Source organism: Artemia franciscana, chromosome 12 (assembly GCF_032884065.1).
Source record: "Artemia franciscana chromosome 12, ASM3288406v1, whole genome shotgun sequence".
Taxonomy (NCBI): domain Eukaryota; kingdom Metazoa; phylum Arthropoda; class Branchiopoda; order Anostraca; family Artemiidae; genus Artemia; species Artemia franciscana.
The window spans coordinates 16,258,964-16,281,241 of NC_088874.1; the positions used below are offsets into that span (position 1 = coordinate 16,258,964).

Genomic DNA, 22,278 nt, shown 5'->3' on the forward strand with positions numbered 1-22,278 from the left:
AGGCAACTAGAACTTTTAATTTTTTACGAATCTTTTTATTGGTAAAAGATTTACGTAACTTATAAATTAGCTTACGTAAAGAACTTTTGTATTCTCATGTTTTTATTACATATATGAGGGGATTCGCCCCATCGTCAGTACCTCGCTCTTTACACTAAAGCTTAAATTTTATCCCAATTCATTAAGAATGACCCCCTGAATCACAAAAGCCGTAGAATAAGTAGTTGAAATTACCGAAAATACTTTAGCGTAAAGAGCGAGGTATTAGAAGGAGGTGAGCCCCTCATATGGGTAATAATTTCTGTTTGTTTTAAGTTTTATTGCTGTTCCTTACTTCCAGCTGAAAAGGCTTTTTCACTTTTATTTTTAATTGTTTTTTTTTTTAAATAATGCTAGTAAATCCTGCTCTCCCTTCATGGAAATTTTCTTCTCCCATTACAAATTCTCGAAGGAAAGTTCCCCCAGCATATCCCCCTCTTCTCAACCCCTCCCCCAAACCAAAAAAATCCTCCTGAAAACGCCTGTATACTTCCCAATAACCATTACTATATGTAAGCACAGGTCAAAGTTTGTAACTTGTTGCCCCTCCCACGGGGACTGTGGGGGAGTAAGTCGTCCCCAAAGACATAGTTATAAGGTTTTTCGACTACGCTGAATAAAATGGCTATCTCAGAATTTTGATCCGTTGACTTTGAGAAAATAATTAGCGTGGGAGGGGGCCTAGGTGCCCTCCAATTTTTTTGGTCACTTAAAAAGGGCACTAGAACTTTTCATTTCCGTTAGAATGAGCCCTCTTGCAACATTCTAGGACAACTGAGTCGATACGATCACCCCTGGAAAAAAAAACAACAAAAAACAAAAAAAACAAATAAACACGCATCCGTGATCTGCCTTCTGGCAAAAAATGCAAAATTCCACATTTTTGTAGATAGGAGCTCGAAACTTCTAGAGTAGGGTTCTCTGATACGCTGAATCTGATGGTGTGATTTTCGTTAAGATCCTATGACTTTTAGGGGGCGTTTCCCCCTATTTTTTAAAATAACGCAAATTTTCTCAGGCTCGTAACTTTTGATGGGTAAGACTAAACTTGATGAAACTTATATATTTAAAACCAGCATTAAAATGCAATTCTTTTGATGTAGCTACTGGTATCAAAATTCCATTTCTTGGAGTTTTGGTTACTATTGAGCCGGGTCGCTCCTTACTACAGTTCGTTACCACGAACTGTTTGAAAGGCAAGCCTTACCTCCATATTCGCAAACTGTCGTCAGGGTGGACCTTTTACGAATCTGTCTAATAAGAACCGTGACTGCAAACAGAGCTGAAGGGGAGACCTTGAAGAGGGACACCCCTCGAGGAAACTAGAGGTTAGTAAATGGAAAAACATTCCACTGTATTTTAATTAATGAGTAATTATTCTGGGTTTCATTTGAAATAATTTGAGAAATGCAACATAAAACTGAAAGAATACCATCGTGTTCAACTTTTTATTTAAGAATTAAGAATTAACGACGCTTCTTGACTACTAAGGTCCCTGCGTCGGCCCTGCAGTGCATTCCTGCAGCGTGATTCGATCTCTGGGTCCCGTATTACCAAGCTAAGGTCAAATCCACTGCGCCACCACAGGACTGTCGAATTTTTGACGGACGGAGTTCCACTTTTCGAACTAAAACTGAAGGGAGTTTTGGAAACTCATCTTGAACGATTAGGAAATAGGAAATTATGAGACATAGCATTTATTTAGTCAAAATAAATATATTTTTCGAAGGGACGATTTATATGGTAGAGAGTAAGGTTAATGCTGGCTAATGAAACTTGTAAGTATCGCTTATAAAGGCAAAAAGGTATTAATAATATGATTTTAGTTGCGCACTATATGACCACAAAATACAAGGTATAATGATTGCAGCCGCATCTGCAACCTAGTAAAGAGCAAACCATGGCCGATAATAACCAAAAGCTGAAAAACATTTTGTGGAAAAAGTGTCAACTGAGAAAAAATCGACATTTAAAGCTGATCCAGGAGCGGTAACTCACATTACGATTAATTTCAATGGTGAAAGTTCATTGTAAGAAATAAAATTGTGAAATTTTAAAAGATACCTTGAAAATGGTATTGAGAAAGAACGACAAATAAAACGAATTCCGTATAGGAATTCTGAAAAAAGTACCCAGCGAAAAATTTCTCCTGAAAAATTTAATCCCCAAGAAAAATTATCCGTGTGGACCGCCTCCCTCAAAAAAATCTTCCAATACTGAAAAATGTCTGTATACTTCCCTAATAAATACTATGCGTGAAAAATGGACGGATTTCGTAATTTGTCCCAGGGGAAGCGGGGTTCCTGCTATCCCCGAAGGCGTGGTTACTGGAACTTTCAACTATTCTGAACAAAATAGCTATCTCAAAATTTTAATTGGTCAATTTCGGGGAAAGAGGGGCGTTGGGGGGGGGGGGCTAGTTTCCCCCCAATATTTTTGACCGCTTAAACAGGGCACTAGGAATATTAATTTTCGTTCGAAATTTAATATTCTCTCCCAGAATTCTAGGACCACCGGCTCGATACGATCATCCCTAGAAAAAAACTAAAAACATTGAACATGCATCCGTGACCTAACTTCTGCCAAAAATTAAAAAATTCCATATTTTTGCATATGGGAGTTTGAAAACTCTTAAGTATCGTTTATGGATGCGCTGGATCTGATGGGTGAAATTTTTATTAAGATTATTATTTTTTTGGGGGGGGGGTCTCTTCTTTTTTCAAAAACCAGTCAAGTTTTCCCAGGCTCGAGGCTTTTGGTAAGTACCACCAAACTTAATGAATCTTCTAGATTTTGAATCAGCATTAAAAACCAATTCTTTTGATATATTTATTGATGTCAAAATTCCGTTTTTCAGAGTTCCGATTACAGTTGAACCGAGTCACTCCTTACTTACAGTTTGTTACCATGGACTGTTTGATAAGAGAAAAATAAGGGAAGTATGGGTGATTTTCGAATGTGAATCAAGGATTTCAGAAACAAAGGCTAGAGCTTAAATTACAGAGGATTTTAAAGCTGTGGCTAAACGCCATAATGTATTGTTATGTAAACAATAGTGATACATTTTAAGATAAGATATGTATTTCCAAAATCACTATCAAAAGCCTTAATAGGCCAAATACGAAATTTAAAGTAACAAATATCGTAAAAAAACAGGAAAACTAGAAAACATTCAGAGAATGCCAAAAAAATGACAAAGAAACAAGAATAATCAGAATGAATGATCATTCGTCCGTTCAATAATTAAACAGGAAAAATATCAATTAACAAATTAAAAACATAAAAATTGGTCCGAACTAAACTAAACAAAATACGTATGAAAAAATTTAGTCAAATAAATACAGAAAAGAAGCGAATAAATCCAAAAACCTCACCAGCACCACAATCTAATAAAAAAAAGAAAGAAGAACGGAGACTACGGATAATTTTTTTTTCCGTAGTGAAGGTAAGAGAGGTTTTTTTCACATCTAGAGGTAGAGCAGCGAATGGGGAATAAAAAAGGAATGAGTTCAGGAATAGCTCAAGGCGGCCGATATCTCGATGGGGAATGACGTTTGGGGAAAATGTTTTGCTTTCAAGGCTTTGCTGATAAATTTTTGGAAAAACGGAGGCACAACATAAATCTCCTGCGCTCAAGGGTTTCCAGCCTAGATTTTCTTAGAAATAGTTAGTATGGCACCTTAACTTCTTTGAAAATTATTCGCAGGGCTCTAATTTGGCATGTTAAGCAATTGAGAGTAAATCGACAGTTTGGACTTGTCCCAGGTCAAAGATAGAGCACAGTCTCAATGGTTGATATGGAAAGTGTTCAGGAAGAATGAAAAGATCAAATTAAAGATGCGTTAAACCGTAATAAAGCTGTCAGAACTGATTTACAAAAGAATTAAAGACACTTTGGAAGTGAACGAAGATACATTTTGTCAGGAGGATTTAGAGAAAGTACAAAAAGAATTAATGGGACCTCAGATTCCGATAGTCTGGAAATATGTTGATTACAAAGTTAGAGATAATATAGTTCCAAAGTTACAGATCACAAACTAAGGATTATAAATATTACTTTCGAAAAGCGAGAAGTACCTAATGATTTTAGGAGAGCTTTGGTCAATCCCCTTTACGAGAAAGGTGATAAAATCGGTTTGTAATCACAGACTGAAGTTATTGCAGGGGCCTTGGCTTGATTTCTGCAAGAGGCAAATTGCTGAAGGCCCATTCACAATGAGATGTTACTAATACCGAGTTTTAACTGCGCAACTTTTGGAAACCAGTTGAATCCAAATCTGTTTACAATACAGATTTAGCTAGCGTGCAGAACTGAATCAAGCTAAAACTGATTTCAATTTGAACTTAGTTGAGGCCAAGTAAATCAGATATTTTTATAGAACTTCCTGATTGGCTAATACCCAAACCTCATCCAGAGAGAGAGAGAAAAAACTGCCCCCAAAAATGGAATAAAAAAGTAGCGACAGTATAGTGGCCATAGAGCTTTCCTCCTGAGAAGGAAGATTGATCAGGATTTATTCCAGTTATGAGGTTATACGAAAACGTCTCTATACTAATCTAAACAAGAAAAAGAAGTGGAGTAAAAAAAGTGAAATAACAGGAGAACCTAGTGGAGTTTCTCAGAGATTAAGAACCTTTGTACGACAAAATAAACAAGGGCTAAATGAAACCAAAAACAAAGGAAAATACATGGGATAGTTACAGTGATAGTTGATTTCAGTATTTAATTACAATTCAGATGAATAATTTAAATGGCTATATTACAGCGTTAAATGGACAATTATCCATTGTATATAGTCAAATCTAATAACTAACATTAGTTAGTGTCGGTTTTCTGAATGGGCTGAATTTTGGCTTTAACATAATCTCATTGCAAAAGGGATTTTTGCCTGATGAAAATTATTAGACTATTGTAGCTAAAGTGTTGCGGGAAAAACATTGTGGTTATAAGAAGGGGAGAGGTATATCTATTAAATATTCAGTCTTTGATCATAAATTTAGAAGATTCAAAATCATGGGACCACTTTAGTTCTCAGTTTTACTGATTTGAACAAAAACACTGATCATAGGCAGCGCAATAGCGCTTTTGGCGATTTGGACACAGTGTATTTTTTTTCCTGAGTAAGACACTTCCTATAGAAGGAGTTGTCGTAGAAACTTACAAAAAAACCTCATTCGATTGGGAATTAAAAGTTCTAGCACCATTTTTAAGAGTCAGAAATGATTGAAGGGCAACTTCCCCAAACACATCCAATCAAAATATCAAGATAGCCATTATGTTGAGCGTAGTTGAAAGGTCCAGACATTATGTCTTTGGGAATGACGCCCCCCCCCCTTCCCATAGTCATCAGGGCAAGGGCTATAATTTATACTAGTTGCCCATTCTCAATATATAAGGCTCATTTGATTGGAAATCAAAATTTATAGTGTCCTCTTTAAGAGTCAAAAGTTATCGAAGGGCAATTAGCCCTCCCTCCACGTTCATCAAATGCATTCAACAGCTTTGGAGTTGACACAATCCCCAAGAGCCTAAGGGCAAGGGTTTTAAGTTATTCCCCAGGGGCATGTGAAGCTTTTACGGAAAGGATGATCGTATAAAGTTTAGGGGAGGCTCCTTTGATTGGAAATTAAAAGTTCTAGTTCCTTTTTAGGATCCAAAGTGATATGAGGGTCACTAGCCCCCTCTACCCTCCCCCCGACACCCTGTTTTCCGCAAACACAACAGATCGAAATTGTGACACCACTATTTTGTTCAAAATAGTCCAAAAACCTTACAACATTTCCTTCAGGGTAACACAGCCCCCCAAGCGCAAGAGTTGTAACTTATGGCTCGGGAGAGTATAGGATTTATATGGAATAGGTCGTCGTATAAACTTCGAAGGGGTCCATTTGATTGAAAACTGAAAGTTCAAGTGCCCTTTTTAAGAGTCAGAAGTGATCAGAGGGCAACCAGCCACCCCCTCCCCAACGTCCATCATTTCCCAAAACATACCCAATCAAAATTGGATGTTCGTCCATGAGCAATTCGTCCATTGTTTACGAGCATGTTTGACCTTTACCTCCCAAAAAGACGAAGGGCATTCTAGTGAGCCTTTCAGAGAATGTTGAGGGGCAGTGCTGACCTAAATCAAAACACCTTATGTGCATACGGGTTGTAAAAAGGATTTAACTCAGGAATGACTGAGTAAATAAATTAGACAGTTTTAGGAAATGATAAGGGAGATGATCAATTGACCTAAAAGGAAATATTTTCATGTTACTACAACTACGACTACTAATACTGTTATAACTATTACTGCTACCACTACCACTAAAACTACTAATTCTGTAGCGAGTACTACCAAGGCTGAGGATATTAAAATGATCATCTGAGGAAACGTCGAGGGGAAGTTTGAACTAAATAAAAATATACCATGTGCATAGAGATTGCTGATATAGGCGTATCAGCAATATATCGGAGCGGCTTACCTTATCCAGATAAAACGTCTAGGGCATCATGCGGGGGCGTTCACCTGACCAAAAGGCAACACTTACCAACTATTACTACAACTAATACTGCTACTACTATTGTTACTACTACTAATAATACAACACTATTATTGCTCCTACAACTACCACTACTGATACTAGTACTAATAAGACTATGCGTATGAAGGTCAAAAATTGAGAGAATATTGAAGGGGAATTTGAATTAAATCAAAACACACTATATACATGTAGATTGTCACAAGTGTGTATCTCAAGAATGGATTTGGGTATTAAGTTGGAACTTTCAGAAAATGCTTAAATGGGAAGATCGATTGACCAAAAGGCAACACGTGCATGCTAGCTCTAATACTGCTAATTTTACTGCTGCTACTAAACTATTCCAACTACTGCTTCAGATGCAAATACTTGTAAGGCTACGAGTATTAAGATAAAAGGGTCATCAAAAGGGGGTCAAAAGGGAACATTAGCAATATTTTTGGAACGGCTTACCATATCAAGACGTAACTTTCGGGGTATCATGAGGGAGATATTCAACAGAGCAAAAGGAAACATGTACATGCTACTGCTGTTATTAATACTGCTACAACTATTCTTAAAACTAATACTAATACAATACTACTACTGCTTCTCCTACTACCACCATGACCACTAGGATACTAGTAATTTTAAGGCTATGAAGCTGAAAATTTGAGAAAATAATGAGAGGAATTTTGAATTCAATCAAAAGACACTATATGCTTCCGGATTGTCAAAAAGGCATGTCTCAAGAATGAATTTAGGTATTATGTTGAAACTTTCAGAGGATGCTTCAAGGGGAAGATCAACTGACCAATAGAAATATGTGAACGCTACTACTAATACTACTACCATTGCTACGTTTACTACTACTACCCCAACTACTACTTCTATTGCAACTATTTGTAAGGCTAAGATCATTAAGATGAAAATTCAAGAAGTAAATACAAATAAAGGTTATCAAAAGGACACATCGACAATGTCATAACAAAGCTAATTGTATTAAGTTGAAAATCCCAGGACTTTATGAGAGGGATGTTCTACTGACCAAAAGGTAATATGTTAATACTACTGCTGCTACTACAACTGGTGGTTATTATTGGGATCTTGAACAAGAGCTAAGAGCTCATATGGCACTTGTGACGAGGCGAGAAGAGCTAAGAGCCAAGAGATCATATGGTTTGAGCTCTAACAAAATTCTAAGAATTAATAGATTGATTTAAAAAGGAAACTGAGAGGCTTAATGCCGGTCAGGATTTAAAATAAGAGCCCTGAGTCATGATGTCCTTTTAAATATCAAAATTCATTAAGATCCGATCACCCACTCGTAAGTTATAAATACATAATTTTTTCTAATTATTCCTCTCCCTTTAGCCCCCAAGATGGTCGAATCTGGGAAAACGACTTTATCAAGTCAAATTGTGCAGCTCCCTGACACGCCTAACAATTTTCATCGTCCTAGCACGTCCAGAAGCACCAAACTCGCCAAATCACTGAACCCCTCCCCCCAACTCCCACAAAGAGAGCGAATCCAGTACGATTCTGTCAATCACGTGTCAAGGACATTTGTTTATTCTATCCACCAAGCTTCATCCCGATTCCTCCACTCCAAGTGTTTTTCCAAGATTCCCTCTCTAACTCCCCCCAATGTCAAAAGATCTGGTCAGGATTTGAAATAAGAGCTCTGAGACATGAATTCCTTCTAACAATCAAATTTCATTAAGATCCGATCATCTATTCGTAAGATAAAAATACCCCAATTTTCACGTTATCCAAGAATTCCTGTTTCCCCCTCCAACTCCCCCCAATGTCACAGGATCTGGTCGGAATTTAAAATTAGAACTTTAAAGCACAAGATCCTTCTAAATATCAAATTTTATTAAGATCTGGTCACCCTTTCGTAAGTTACAAATACCTCAATTTTCAAAATTACCCCCCCCCCCCCAATTCCACCAAAGAAAGCAGATCCGGTCCGGTTATGTCAGTCACGTATCTTATACAGGTTTCTATTCTTCCCATCGAGTTTCAACCTGATCTCACCGCTTTAAGTATTTTCTAAGATTTTCGGTCCCTCCGACTGCCCCCCCCCCCAATTACGCTTGATCCGGTTGAGATTTGAAATAAGAGATCCGAGTTACGAGGTCCTTCTAAATATGAAGTTTCATGAAGATCCGATCACTCCTTCGTAAGTTAAAAATACGTCATTTTTTCTTATTTTTCAGAATTGACCCCCCCCCCAATAGAGCGGATCCGTTCCAATTATGTAAATCACGTATGTAAGAATTCTGCTTATCTTTCCCACCAAGTTTCATCCCGATCCCTCCAATCTAAGCGTTTTCCATGATTTTAGGTTCCCCCACCCCAAACGTCCCCCAGTGTCACCAGATCCGGTCAGGATTTAAAATAAGAGCTCTGAGACACGATATCCTTCCAAATTTCATTGAGATCCGATCACTCCTTCGTAAGTTACAAATACCTCATTTTTTCTATTTTTTCAGAATTAACCCCCCCCCCCCAACTCCCCAAAACAGAGAAGATCCGTTCCGGTTATGTCAATTATGTATCTAGGACTTGTGCTTATTTTTCCCACCAAGTTTCATCCCGATCCCTCCACTCTAAGTGTTTTCCAAGTTTTAGGTTTCCCCCTCCCAACTCCCCGCCCCCGTCACCAGATCCGGTCGGGATTTAAAATAAGAGCTCTAAGACACGATATCCTTCTAAACATCAAATTTCATTGAGATCCGATCACCCGTTCGTAAGTTGAAAATACCTCATTTTTTCTAATTTTTAAGAATTACCCCCCCCCCCCCAACTACCCCAAAGAGAACGAATCAGTTCCGATTATGTCAATCATGTATCTGGGACTTGCGCTTATTTTTCCCATCAAGTTTCATCCCGATCCCTCCACTCTAAGTGTTTTCCAAGATTTTAGGTTCCCCCTCCAACTCCCCCCAATGTCATCAGATCCGATCGGAATTTAAAATAAGAGCTCTGAGACACAATATCATTCCAAACATCAGATTTCATTAAGATCCAATCACCCGCTCATAAGTTAAAAATACTTCCTTTTTTCTATTTTTTTCCGAATTAACCGGCCCCCCACTCCCCCCCAGATTTTCAAATCGGGAAAACGACTATTTCTAATTTAATCTGGTCCGGTCCCTGATATGCTTGCCAAATTTCATCGTCCTAGCTTACCTGGAAGTGCCTAAAGTAGCAAAACCGGGACTTTAGGTTTCCCCCCTCCAACTCCCCCCAATGTCATCACATCCGGCCGGGATTTAAAATAAGAGCTCTGAGACACAATATCATTCCAAACATCAAATTTCATTAAGATCCAATTACCCGCTCATAAGTTAAAAATACTTCATTTTTTCTATTTTTTGTGAATTAACCGGCCCCCCACTCTCCCCCAGATGGTCAAATCGGGAAAACGACTATTTCTAATTTAATCTGGTCCGGTCCCTGATACGCTTGCCAAATATCATCGTCCTAGACCGACAGACAGACAGACCGACAGAATTGGCGATTGCTATATGTCACTTGGTTAATACCAAGTGCCATAAAAACCAAAAGACGCTATCTACATCCTAATGCAACTAATTCTACTTATACCACCCATACTACTACTACTACTACTGTGCTACTATTATTACTACTGGTACTACTATTACTGCTACTAAAGCTAAGGGTATTAAGGCGAAAAATTTGGCAAATGTTGAAACTGTACTGAACTGAATCGAAACACAGTATGCCCATAAAGGGTCTCAAGAGGACATATCAGAGCAATGCTTCAGGAACGGTTTATGGTAATAAGTTGAAACGTTCAATGTGTGTTGAAGGGGATGTTGAAGAAAACCAAAGGTGCTAGATGAGTACTGTTACTAATGCTACTATGCAAGCTAAAGGTATTAAGGCGAAGCTTTCAAGGAGTATTTAGGTGGATGCTGAACCAAATAAAAAAGGAATATGAAGATTGTCAAAAGGGTGACAGAGCTGTGTCTCAAGAACGGCTTACGTTATTAAGTTAGAATTTTCTTACAATAAATAACCGAGTCAAATTGATAACGAGCGGTAATTAACATGTGTAGGGCTGACAACCTCCACGCCTTCTTAAGACCAGAATATTAATTTGCACTTTACTGAAAAAACAACAAACAAAAACAAATGAATTTGGATTGACAGTTTGATATACATAGACTGATATTTATTCCTTAGAGTGTTTGTAATTTTGATTTATGAATGTTAAAAAACTGAAAACATCTAAAATATATTTTGTTTTTAGCAAAGTGTAAATTATGTTTTAGTCTTAGGGGGGCTTGGGAGTTGTCAGCCCTACTCATACTAATTTCTGCTTGTTTTGAGCTTGACTCGGTTATTTATTGCGATTTCAGTTCATTTTGAGTTTCATTTAACTATTTGTGGTAGTTTTAAGCTTGGAAGAATATTTGATTTTATTTCTGCTAATTTTTGCTTTAATGGAGCTCTTTACTTTTCCTTAAAAAGCTTATTTTGTGGAAAAATTTTGTAAAGTTATTTTTCAGAAAGAAAAGGCTTTGATTCAACTGATAAAAAACTTTATTGAAGGTCCTATAGCCTTGGACAATGTACAAAATAAATACATTAAAGCGATTAGCGCTATGTACTAGACTAATACGGCTGTAGTTAAGGCAGGAAGTTATGTCAGTAGTTGATTAAGTGTGGAATCAGGAGTTAAAAGGGTGGTGTCTTATACACGTTAATATGATTTTTTTTAAAGACTTTGTCCTATGGAGAACGGTAAATGCTGTGCAAAAACAGAGTGTCGGGTGGGAAGATAATACTAATCAAAATTACAATATGCAGGTGATTTGGGAGTCCTAGATAATAACTGTTAATGAAACGAATAAGTTTTGAGGGTTCAGATTGAAAGAACACGCTTGAAAATCTGTATTCGGGTGACTAAGTGTCATAGATTAGCAAAAAATTAACATGGAAAGGCGATGTCATTTAATGAGAAAATCTATCAAATGGATAGCTTCTAATACCTGGGAAGTATTATTAGTAGTAATCGTGGATGGAACGGACTACTAAAAAGTTGAATACCAAATAGACCCTGCAGAAAATTTTTAACAGTTGCGCCCTTTTCACCATTTTTAGCAGTAAAAATAAACTTACCACAGAAACTTGCACTTCCTAAACTATAGTTGTTTCTTTTAAGCATATCAAATATGATAATCCCTGATTCAACCAATTTTTCAAATTTAGTTTTAGTATTCGGAAATAATTCTTCAAGGGTGTCTGAATTATCTTATTTCTAATGACGTTAAGTATATTTCCAAGTTTTTTTTTATAACTGTTTGTACTTATTTTTAATCACCTATTAAAAAGAAACATATTAGCCAAGAAAATTTTTCTATCAAAAGTTTTTGAACAGCTTAGCGTAAATATCAAACAGGGACTTGGTTTATAAAAAGGGGAAGGGTTTACAAGGATTATCCCCCCTTCCAGTTTTCACCCGACTCGTAAATACACAGAAAATACGTATACGCTTTTTAATACTCATTCGCAAGCCCCCTTCCTCAAAAAAATACACCACTCCATACAAAAGCCCTGGATATCCGAAGCAAATTCATAGAAAATAAAGGGATTCAAACAGTTTGCAACATACAGTAATGTGACGACATAAGGAACGTTTGTCACCTTGCTCACCTGTTTTTGGAGAGTAAAGGTCAAACGTAGCCACTTTTCTCAATAACAAATATTATATGTAAACAGTGGACGAATTGTGTAACTTACAGCCCTTACCCTGAGAGTGGGGCGGGGGGGTTGACATCCCCAAATACATAGTTGTTGGACCTTTCAACTATATTAAACAATATGGCTACCTTAAAATTTTGATCTTATATGTGTGGGAAATTGGCGGGCGTGGGTGGGGGTGTTGTCACCTGTTTTTGAGAACACAGTGTCCAAGTCTAATATAGCAACTGGCCGGAACTATACCTGTACTAACAACGATTTGGAAGAGAAATGATGGATGTTGAAGCAAAAGTCCGCTGGCACCTATTTTACATCATTTGAGGACAGCAAAGTAATGGAGGAGGCTTTAAAAAAACCCAGCAGATTTCAGAAGAATCTATAATAGAGCATTTTAGAAATATCACTACGCGAGACTTGAAAATACTCACCGAATTTGGCAAGGTTCATTTCTTGACTTAACCAAGGCATCTGGATTCCATTTTTCTCGTTTTACAGAGGGATAAAAGGTTTTTATGTGTTTGAAGCCAGCATGAGTTGGTCTTATCTCACACCATGGAGAGTCAGTCTCAATATGAAGTCTATCTTCTGGAATTAGAGCAGCAACTTGAAGGTTTTCTTCTGTTTTCAACGAGCTGAAACAAAAGTAGTCTAAAAAAATATAATTAATGGTCTTTTCAAGGGACTCAAATTCTAATTTTTGAACTTTCTAAAATGTGACCTTTGATGTGAAGATGACTTGATGAAAATACGTGCAACACAGACAAATACGCAGGGAGGGTCTTCAGACTTAACTCTCTCCCTAAAATCGGTAGTTTTATGGTTTCCCTTATAATTTTCTTCAAATAATTTGCCTGTTCTTTTGCATTTCTTCAGAGAAGACTGGATCCTCCAGTTTCAAAACTAGTTCTTAAAATTTTGGTCGCAGCAATAGCTACAATCAAGTAAAGGACAAACGACGGCCCATAGTAACAGACAGTATAAAAACACGTTTCCAGTGAAAAAATTCCTTTAAAGGCGATTCAGGAAAGACTTCAATTACATTCGTTTAACTTTATAGCAAAAGTTTATGTCGAAATGATATTTCAGTGACTCTAAAAGAATCTTAAACTCTTCCATCCTGGTGGTGGATAAAAAAAAGTGTACTTCTGGAAATGCCATTGTCGAAAACTCTAAGATGAATACTTATAGTTCCCCCCTTGAGCAACAACGGAAATTACTTTCTTATTTCTGCTTTTTGGGGGGTCTTTCCCTAGTGGTAATCTTGTCGGGTCACTGGTCGTGTAATATTGAAAGGGGGCTCACTGACTTATATCATAATTAACTAATACCCCATTTAAGTAACAAAAGAGAACACGTCAAGAATAGAAGGCCGTTTTCTGCCCGAAGAAAGTCAAAATGGTAAAATATGTAAACTTTAAGATAGCCAGTCGACATTTCATACTCTAAAACCCAACACCAGAAGCTTAGCCCCCCTTTTCTCCTTTACAAACTAGGAAAGTCCGTGAGGACCAGGAAAGTGTCTTTTCTTTTTATTCCGTTGGCACTAACTGGCTGCTGCAAGATTAGAGAGATGTTCGATTCCTCGTTTAAAATATACTGCTCGTAACGTGCCAAATGGCACCAGAATTGTACTGTTTAGAAGTGAAAAGGCTGAGAAGCACAACTAAGGTATTAATGTAATATCCATGGTCAAAAACTTTTTCCAGAGGTTTACGGTCACCGTTCTTGTATATAGACACCCGGTCACCTTTCTAGTTGAAAACTAAAAAACACACTTTGAGAAAAAAACTGCAACTGGAGTTTTTTAGCTGAGGGGTGTTCAACTGACCAAAAATCAATATTTTATAACTGCTACGACTATTACTAGTGCTAATACTGTTAATATTACTACTAATCCTACAACTAGTACTACTACTACTAGTACTTCGTCTACTTTAAAACTATGCCCAAGGGTATGAATGTGAAATTGTCGTGAATATTGGTGAGGGGGGAAGTTGAACTGAATCATAATATGCTCTCTGGATGCGGGTCATCAAAAGGACGTATCAGCAATATCTTAAGACCGCGTTGGTGTGTGAAGTTGAAACTTGTACGGCTTGTTGTAGGGAATGTTTAATTAACGAAAAGGCAATATTTGCATTCTAATACTACTACTACTGTTAGTAAAGCTCTGACTACTACTATTAATTCTACCGCTATTATTACTGTTGCTACTGTTATTGCTACTAGTACTACTACTACTGCTGTTAATAAAGCTCAGGATATTAAGGCGATAATTTTGGGGAACATTGAAACAGTATTGAACTAAATCAAAATAGACTATGCAAATAAGCCAGCATGTTGTTAAGAGAACGGATCATCAATGCTTCAGGAGCGGCTTATGGTATTAACTTGAAAATTTCAGCTTGTGTTTGTGGGGATGTTGAAGAGAACATAGTTTGCACTTTACTGAAAACATAATACATTTTAAATATTTTTACTTAACTTAAAAAAAAGAATTATTGAGCCGTTAAGGAATAAATATCAGTATATGTATATTAAACAGTCCATTCACACTCATATTTTTTGTTTTTATATCAATAAAGTACAAATTAGGTTTTAATCTTCAGATGGCAGGGGGTGTCAGTCTTACTCATGTTAATTTTTGCTCGTTTTGAGCTTAACTCGGTTATTTATTGTAATTTCTACTCATTTTGTGCTTCATTTAGTTACTGATGGTGATTTGTGGTATCTTGGACTATAATTTGACTTTTTGGACTATTATTCTGCTCCTTTTTATTTTATGTAGCTCTACTTTTCTTAGCAAAACCTATTTTGTGGAATTTTTTTTTTTAATTAATCGCATCAGAGGGATATTTTGATAAGCACATTTTCCAGGCACTTTACGTGATGTAACCAATGATGTGACGGCGGTAACTTTTCAGGCAGCAGCCGAAAGTTAAAGAACAGCTCGAAAATCAGTCCTTCTCTTTTTTATTTTTAAAAATGCCTTTTTTTTAATTGTAAGCCATTTTCGTTGTATAAATTCAAGAAGCTCAGAGACTTTAATAGAGGGGTCTATTTTTCAAAGTACTGGAAAGGTCTTACTTGTATAATAACACCAAGGGTTTCCTTCAAAACGAGCCTGTCTATTTTATTGATTCATAGCAAAGATATGCATAGTAATCATTTTCAAAGTGAACACTAATGAACTAAGAGTCTGGAAAATATCTTAATAGGAAAGTAAAAGGTAATTGAAAAACCATCACTTTATACTGAACCAAACCCTCTATGTATATCTAGGAACATTTTCTTTACCACGCAATCAGTGACCTTGGATTTTTCTAGCCAGATCTTGATGTTTTTGACATCCAAAAGGGTTTTTAAGTTTTTCTCATTTGTTAATAATCAATACTTCATTGATCTTGATGTTATTCGTTGTTCTAAAAGCCATAGGGTCATCACAATACAAAATGAAAAATTTAATTCCAATTAACATCAACAAAAATAATGTAAACTCTATATAAACACCTTACCTCAACTTACTCAATCTCCACGCTCACCAATCACATGACCCACCCATATCTCCACAACAATGGCAAAAATTAGCCATTCTGCCCTTTCTGATTCCCTAAATATTTTCTCCATGCCACAAGTGGTGAACTATTCACCCTCATTGCTCCTCCTTTCTCAATTTAATCTTAAACAAATGTACCTTCGCCCAATGTTTCCTTTACAATCATAAGTCGTAAAAAAACCATAGTAGCATCTTTCTTACTGCCAAACCAGTACCTTCTTATCACGCAAAATATTTCTTATTATCTTTGTCACCTCATTTTCTATAGCCTACGCATTATTCCATATTTCCCTCACTCGCAATCTTGTAAGTTCTTCCTTATATGATATTGTTGTTGCTTATCTGTGATTCGTAACTGTGAAGAAAATAAGGAAACACGCATTACATTTTGAAAATATCTCAGGAATCAGATTGATAAGACAGATGGCGTGGTTAAATAGTACATGCAAACAAAAAGGATCACGGTTTTCGCTAGAGCAATCAAAAACGAAATTCTTGTGAACGTTTAGGTCGTAACCTTAAGTCCACCAAGAATCAGGCTGTTCGAGTCTACTTATTATAAAATAACATTATTCGAATAAGTTATTTCTTGCATGCACTGAAATCATCATGATAATTACTACTACTATTAACAACTCACTGCAGTAAGAAGCTGCATGAGGCCAACACAGCTTTGCACGCATGCTCCTCCATCCCAATCTATTTAAAGTCCATCTCTTTAGACCCTCCCAAGAAGTTCCTATTTTCCTTAAATCTTTCTCTACAACGTACTACCGGGTACGTACTACCGGGTACGTACTACCAACGTACTACTCGGGACGACCTGCTTTTCGTTTGGCCCTAGACGGTTGGACAACAAGGACGATCTGTGACAATCTACTATCCTGCATCCGCAGAACATGCCCTGGCTATCTCAACCTTTATCTCATCATAGCCCTAGAAAGTGATAGGGCTATGATGAGTGATAGGCCATCTTATGTGTCAAGCAGAAGAATGAAATCTGTTCTATCTTTTTTTGATGAGCAACTAGACGTTTTGTCTGAAACTTGTTAAAGATCAAGGAAGACGAGGAAAGAGGGGCACAGTTCAAAATTCAAGTAGAACGCTAAGGAATAATTTGGGCAACAAACCAGCCTCACGCTGCTGATAGAGCGTGCAGGGGTTCTATCAATGAGGAAGGATTTCACCCGCTTTAAAAGGATATACCTGCAGAGCTGTCGTTACAGCTATCAGCTATCGTTACAGGCTCTGATCCAGGAGCAAAAACTTGTAAGCCCTGACAGAGAAACAACTAAAACGTTCAACTCATCCCATTAAGTTATTTTGATAGCTAGTTATTTTGTAAAAATCATAATATTAGACCTTTTACAAGCATAAAATAGGTTCATGTGTAGGTTGCTTATAGCATATACCCTTGTAGACGGTTCATCAGCAGTTAAAATTCGCTAAATTGACTTCGTGATATCTACTCAATTATGTTTATTATAATTTTTCTACTGTTTTTGTTTTCGCAGTAATGCCTCAAAGGTTTTATTTTCGGTGTGCCACAGATTACTTCTTGTATTTGTATCTTAATCAATAATAAATTATTGTATTAAAAAACAACTAATTTATAGCAATCCTTTGTTATTTATAGCACTTTTCCCCAAACCAAATACTTTCCTATTCTCCTTTCCTTAATTTGCATTTTTATGCATGGTTCAACACAAAAATTTAGCTCAGTGACTCCTTGTAGCTACTTTTCGATTAAAAAATTAGCAATGTTAATCTTTTAGCAAAAAAAAAAAAAAAAAATTTAAAGTCGGAAAAACTTATCTTGGAATAGTATTTGATAATATCATATATCAATGGCATAATATAATATATAATACCATATATCAACATCAACATCAATGGAAAAGCACCAGATAATATCAACATCATGTTCCATAGAGAAAAAATTACAGAAACAGATTTAACATGATCTGCAATTGAATATTGACCATGATATAGATCCTAGAAATCCAGGGAGTTCTAGATACTTATGACTATTACACGATAAGTATAATCTCTGTTGTTTTAAGTTCTAGCTAAAAAGAATCCTTTCAACAGGGGGTGCGGTGAGTCATAAAAGGCTGTAGAGGTTCTTAAAAAGAAGATGAAAAGTGGACCTTAAAGAGTGAAGAATTCTGCAATTTCCAAGCCTAGTTTTGATAAAAATGAAATATTACCATCCATTAATTCCAACGTCAAATCCCAGCATTAAAATTTCCTTAGCTTCGTCATAACTACCATCAAAGGAGTGAACAACACCTTTCAGACCAGAATTAGTATTGTTGCGCTTTAAAATTTCAAGCAGATCGCCTGTTGATTTCCTATTGTGTAAAAATAATGGCAGTCCTGTTAGCTTAGCCAGCTCTAGCTGATACTCAAAATACCTAAAACATACAATATAAATCAATATTACGGATAACACATCTTGGAATCTGTGAACTAATGACAATTAGGCTTCCAAAATATCTTCTGAGCGTCTGAAACTTAAAATCTCAAGCTGCATATTACATTTATGAAACATTTAATATATTAAATCTTTGGCATCTATCAAGAAAAAGACATAGGCTTTACTGCAAGTTCTTCTTTTCTTGGAAAGCACTCCAACAAAAACAAACTAAAGAGTCATTCGGATGACACGAATCAAATAAATTTTGTGAAGCAATATTTTGCCAGTTTTTCCAAATACAGCTTTATTCCCCCCCCCCAATGATCCACTTCCAATAAAAATCAGATTTTTAATCAGCAAGAACGGGAATCCTCGGGGCTACGCTTATCATTGCACACACTGAGGAATTTTTTCATACATTAGAACCGTTTTGACCAAAACAGCTATTTTTAAATTTTGATACGATTCAATATGGGTTAGAGCTTAAGGGAGGGGCACCCTGTGGTGGACTAGAAGTTGAAAGGCGTCTGATTGCAACCCTTAAAAAGGGTTGTCAACTCTACAAGAATACCAGAGCTTCTAATTTGTGATCGAGTTAGACACACCCCCAAGTCTCTATGACTATGAAGCCAGAAAAAAAGTTATAATAGATGGTAGAAAAATCAGTGTTCACTGGTCCACTCTACCGTTTGGAATATAATCGTAATAAGCCCAAGATATCATCACTGCTACTGAAAAGATAGTTATTTTCTAGATCTTCTTAATACTATTATTCGGCTAGTACATTTTACATGATAACCAACTGCTAACTAGTATGTTAACGCATACTAGAATGATTAAAGGAATAGCATGTTCCCATATGCCTGCAATAATTGACATACAGACGGGGGAAAATCGATTACTAGAATTTTGTTACGCTTGGTATGCACCTGAATGTCCAGTAACACTTTTAGAGAGTGTTATCAGATAATATTGTGGGTTGCTCTTGCTCATAGCGCACTTTTTAGTGATAGATTCTATTACACTATTGGAAGTGGAATGTGCTATAAGGGTGAAATAAAGCCGAGAGGAGGTAAAAGATGCTTAAATTGCGTAAACGATTACCTATCGAAGTCTTATCCAAAACTTTGGTACTTACAAATTTTATTAAGAGTTATTTCCGAGGCGTCTCAAAGAAAATACCTCGTTTCTATTGCACTATCGGATCTACCTGTCTGTTATATTCCATTTATTTAAATCTCGATACTAACAAAATCACATTTTGGAAAATGAACATGCAAACAAATAGAAAAGATGTATTTTTGCATTCGGTTATATCTGAGAAGTTTTAATGAAAATACCACGTTTCATTCAGCCAGGGCTATGCATATTCACGCAACCGCGACAATATATGGCTAGCCCACCCTAGCAAGCAATTCCAGAGGGGGAGGGTTGTTATTAGAGGTAAATTTAAGCCATATTAAGAAGTATTTCCAAGAGGTCTTGTTGAAAATACCTCGTTTCTATTGCATTATCGGATTCACCTGTCTGTTATATTCCATTAATTTAAATCTAGATAGTAACAAAATCACATTTTGAAAAATGAAACATGCAAACAAACAAAAAAGGGACATATTTTTGCATTCAGCTATTTCTGACAGGTTTTGATGAAAATGCCAGATTTCTTTGAGCCAAGGCTATGCGTATTCACACCACCGTGACAATACGTGGGTAGCCCACCCTAGCAAGCAATTCTAGAGAGGGGGGGGGGTGTTATTAGAGCTGAATTTTAGCCATAGTTAGAGGTATTTCCGAGAAGTCTATGTGAAAATGCCTCGTTTCTATTGAATTGTCGGATGCACATGTCCTGTTGCATTCCATTAATTTAAATCTTGAAATTAACAAAATCCAATTCTAAAAAATAAACATGCAAACGAACAAATAAAGAGTCAAATTTTTGTATTCGACTATTTCTTAAGGGTTTTAATGCATTCTGAGAGGTACGCATGCATTGTGATGACAGTGAGAGATTAAATTCCTTTGGAGTATCAAAAAAATTCAACTCTTATGGGGGTGGATTTGCGAGAGTGAGATATCTAGAAATGATACCGCTTAAAAAGTTTTTAAAGTGTCCAGATCGGGATTCAAAGGGAGTAGGCTTTGCTCGGATTTGTTGAGAGGATACTACTCAAATTTAAATGTGTACTTCTTTCTAAAACCTATTTTCTCATTTTGCTTTATTTGTTCACATAAATCAGTGATATTTTGTGTATTTCTTCACAAACTGTGATTTACAAACAAATCCAGTACCCCATTGATGGAAAATTCCCTTCTCCCATGAAAATATCCTACCACGTAACCCCCTCCCCCTGACCCTTCTCCCACAAAAATGCCCCCTGAAAACGTCTTCGTACTTCCAAATAACCAACACTAGGCTATATATAGACAGTGGGCAAAGTTCATAGCTTGCAGGACTTCCCCCGGAGACTGTGGGGGATTAAGTCATCCTCAAAGACACAGTTATTAGATATTTCGACTATGGTGAACAAAATGGCTATTCCAAAATTTTGATCGGGTGACCTTGGGATAAAATGAGCGTGAGAGGGGGCATAGTTGCCCTCCAATTTTTTGGTCACTTAAAAAAGAGCACTAGAACTTTTAATTTCCGTTCAAATAAGCCTTCTCACAATATTCTAAGACCACTGGGTGGATACAATCACACCTGGGAAAAACAAAAAAAGAAATGAAAAGAAGAAAAAAAAACACATAAACACGCATCCGTGTTCTTTCTTCTGGCAAAAAGCACAAAATTCCACATTTTTCCAGATAGGGGCTTGAAACCTCTACAGTAGGGTTCTCTGATACGCTGACTCAGCGTAAAATACGCTGATTTTATGACTGTTAGGCGGCGTCTTCCCTTTTTTCCGAAAATAAAGCAAATTTTCTCAGACTCGTCACTTTTGACGTGTAAGACTAAACTTGATGAAACTTATATATTTGAACTCAGCAGAAAAATTCGATTCTTTTGTTGTTTCTATTGATATCGAAATTCCGTTTTTTAGAATTTCGGTTACTATTGAGCCGGATCCCTCTTTACATAATGTTCGTTACAATCAAAGAACCAATCAAAACTGAATTTTTCTCTTAAAACCAAGATCAGACCAACCATGCAGCTCTTTCTATAGCCAATGGCGATTTACTTTCCAAGCTTTATGCTAAATCTCTGAATCAAGGGTTTATTTTGGTCTTCCAATCATAGATATTAGAAATCCTTAGATGAATCTGGGTCGAACAAAGTTCAACACAGTTACATTTCTGCTAAACTGTTTGCGGTGGAGGAAAGAACTGGCGACTGCAGTAACATACGAAGAACTGGCGACTGCAATAACATGCAGACATACGAAACGACAGGCTTCGGGTCAAATCAAGTACAACATGCCAATCTTTCTGATGCGCATAGGATATATTTGCAGCTGTGTCACCTGAGATCTGCAGCTTTGAACGTTTATATTAGGTTACACACCTAGTCAAGGATTCTCTTGCTTTTGCAAAAAGTGTAGTCTTAATTTGTTTTGTACACAATCAAGACCTAGCTAGTTTTCCACCATGTATCCTCCGCGGCTTGAACTTCAGATAAACTGAATTTTTTGAACTTTTCATTTTTTTCTCCAGAAGAAAGATGACGGAAATGTATTTATCTATTTTTTAAACTAATTTTAAAAGCAATGTCACTCACATAGTCAGTAAAATCGATTACCCCTCCCTCCAAACATTTTGGCTAAAGGCACTTCTGGTCAGTACCTGGTCAAGTTCATGGGAAGTAATTATTCGCACTGGCTATTTCTTTCCACTTCCATCATGGTACAACTTTTCTACATTTACCACTAATTCCGCAATTTCAAATTATTTTGTTTAACGATTATCTTACCCTGCTATAAAAACTAAAACCCCCAAAAACACACAAAAAAATAAGTAAAAATGTAAAATAAAATTGTAGGATATTCTACAACCAGTTTCTACCTAGATTTTGGAGCATTTATAG

General features: G+C 36.6%; 1 protein-coding gene across 2 annotated transcripts in view; it reads right to left on the bottom strand.

Moving 5' to 3' along the window:
• The window catches only part of LOC136033756 (deoxyribonuclease TATDN1-like), a 57,583-nt gene that overhangs the window by 1,474 nt on the left and 33,831 nt on the right, over positions 1–22,278 (bottom strand). For both annotated transcript variants that reach the window (XM_065714651.1, XM_065714652.1), the window contains exons 4-5: positions 18,049–18,255; positions 12,711–12,914 (exon numbers count right to left, since the gene is read on the bottom strand). In XM_065714651.1, the coding sequence (XP_065570723.1) occupies positions 12,711–12,914; positions 18,049–18,255 (411 nt within the window). The remainder of the gene's footprint in view (positions 1–12,710; positions 12,915–18,048; positions 18,256–22,278) is intronic.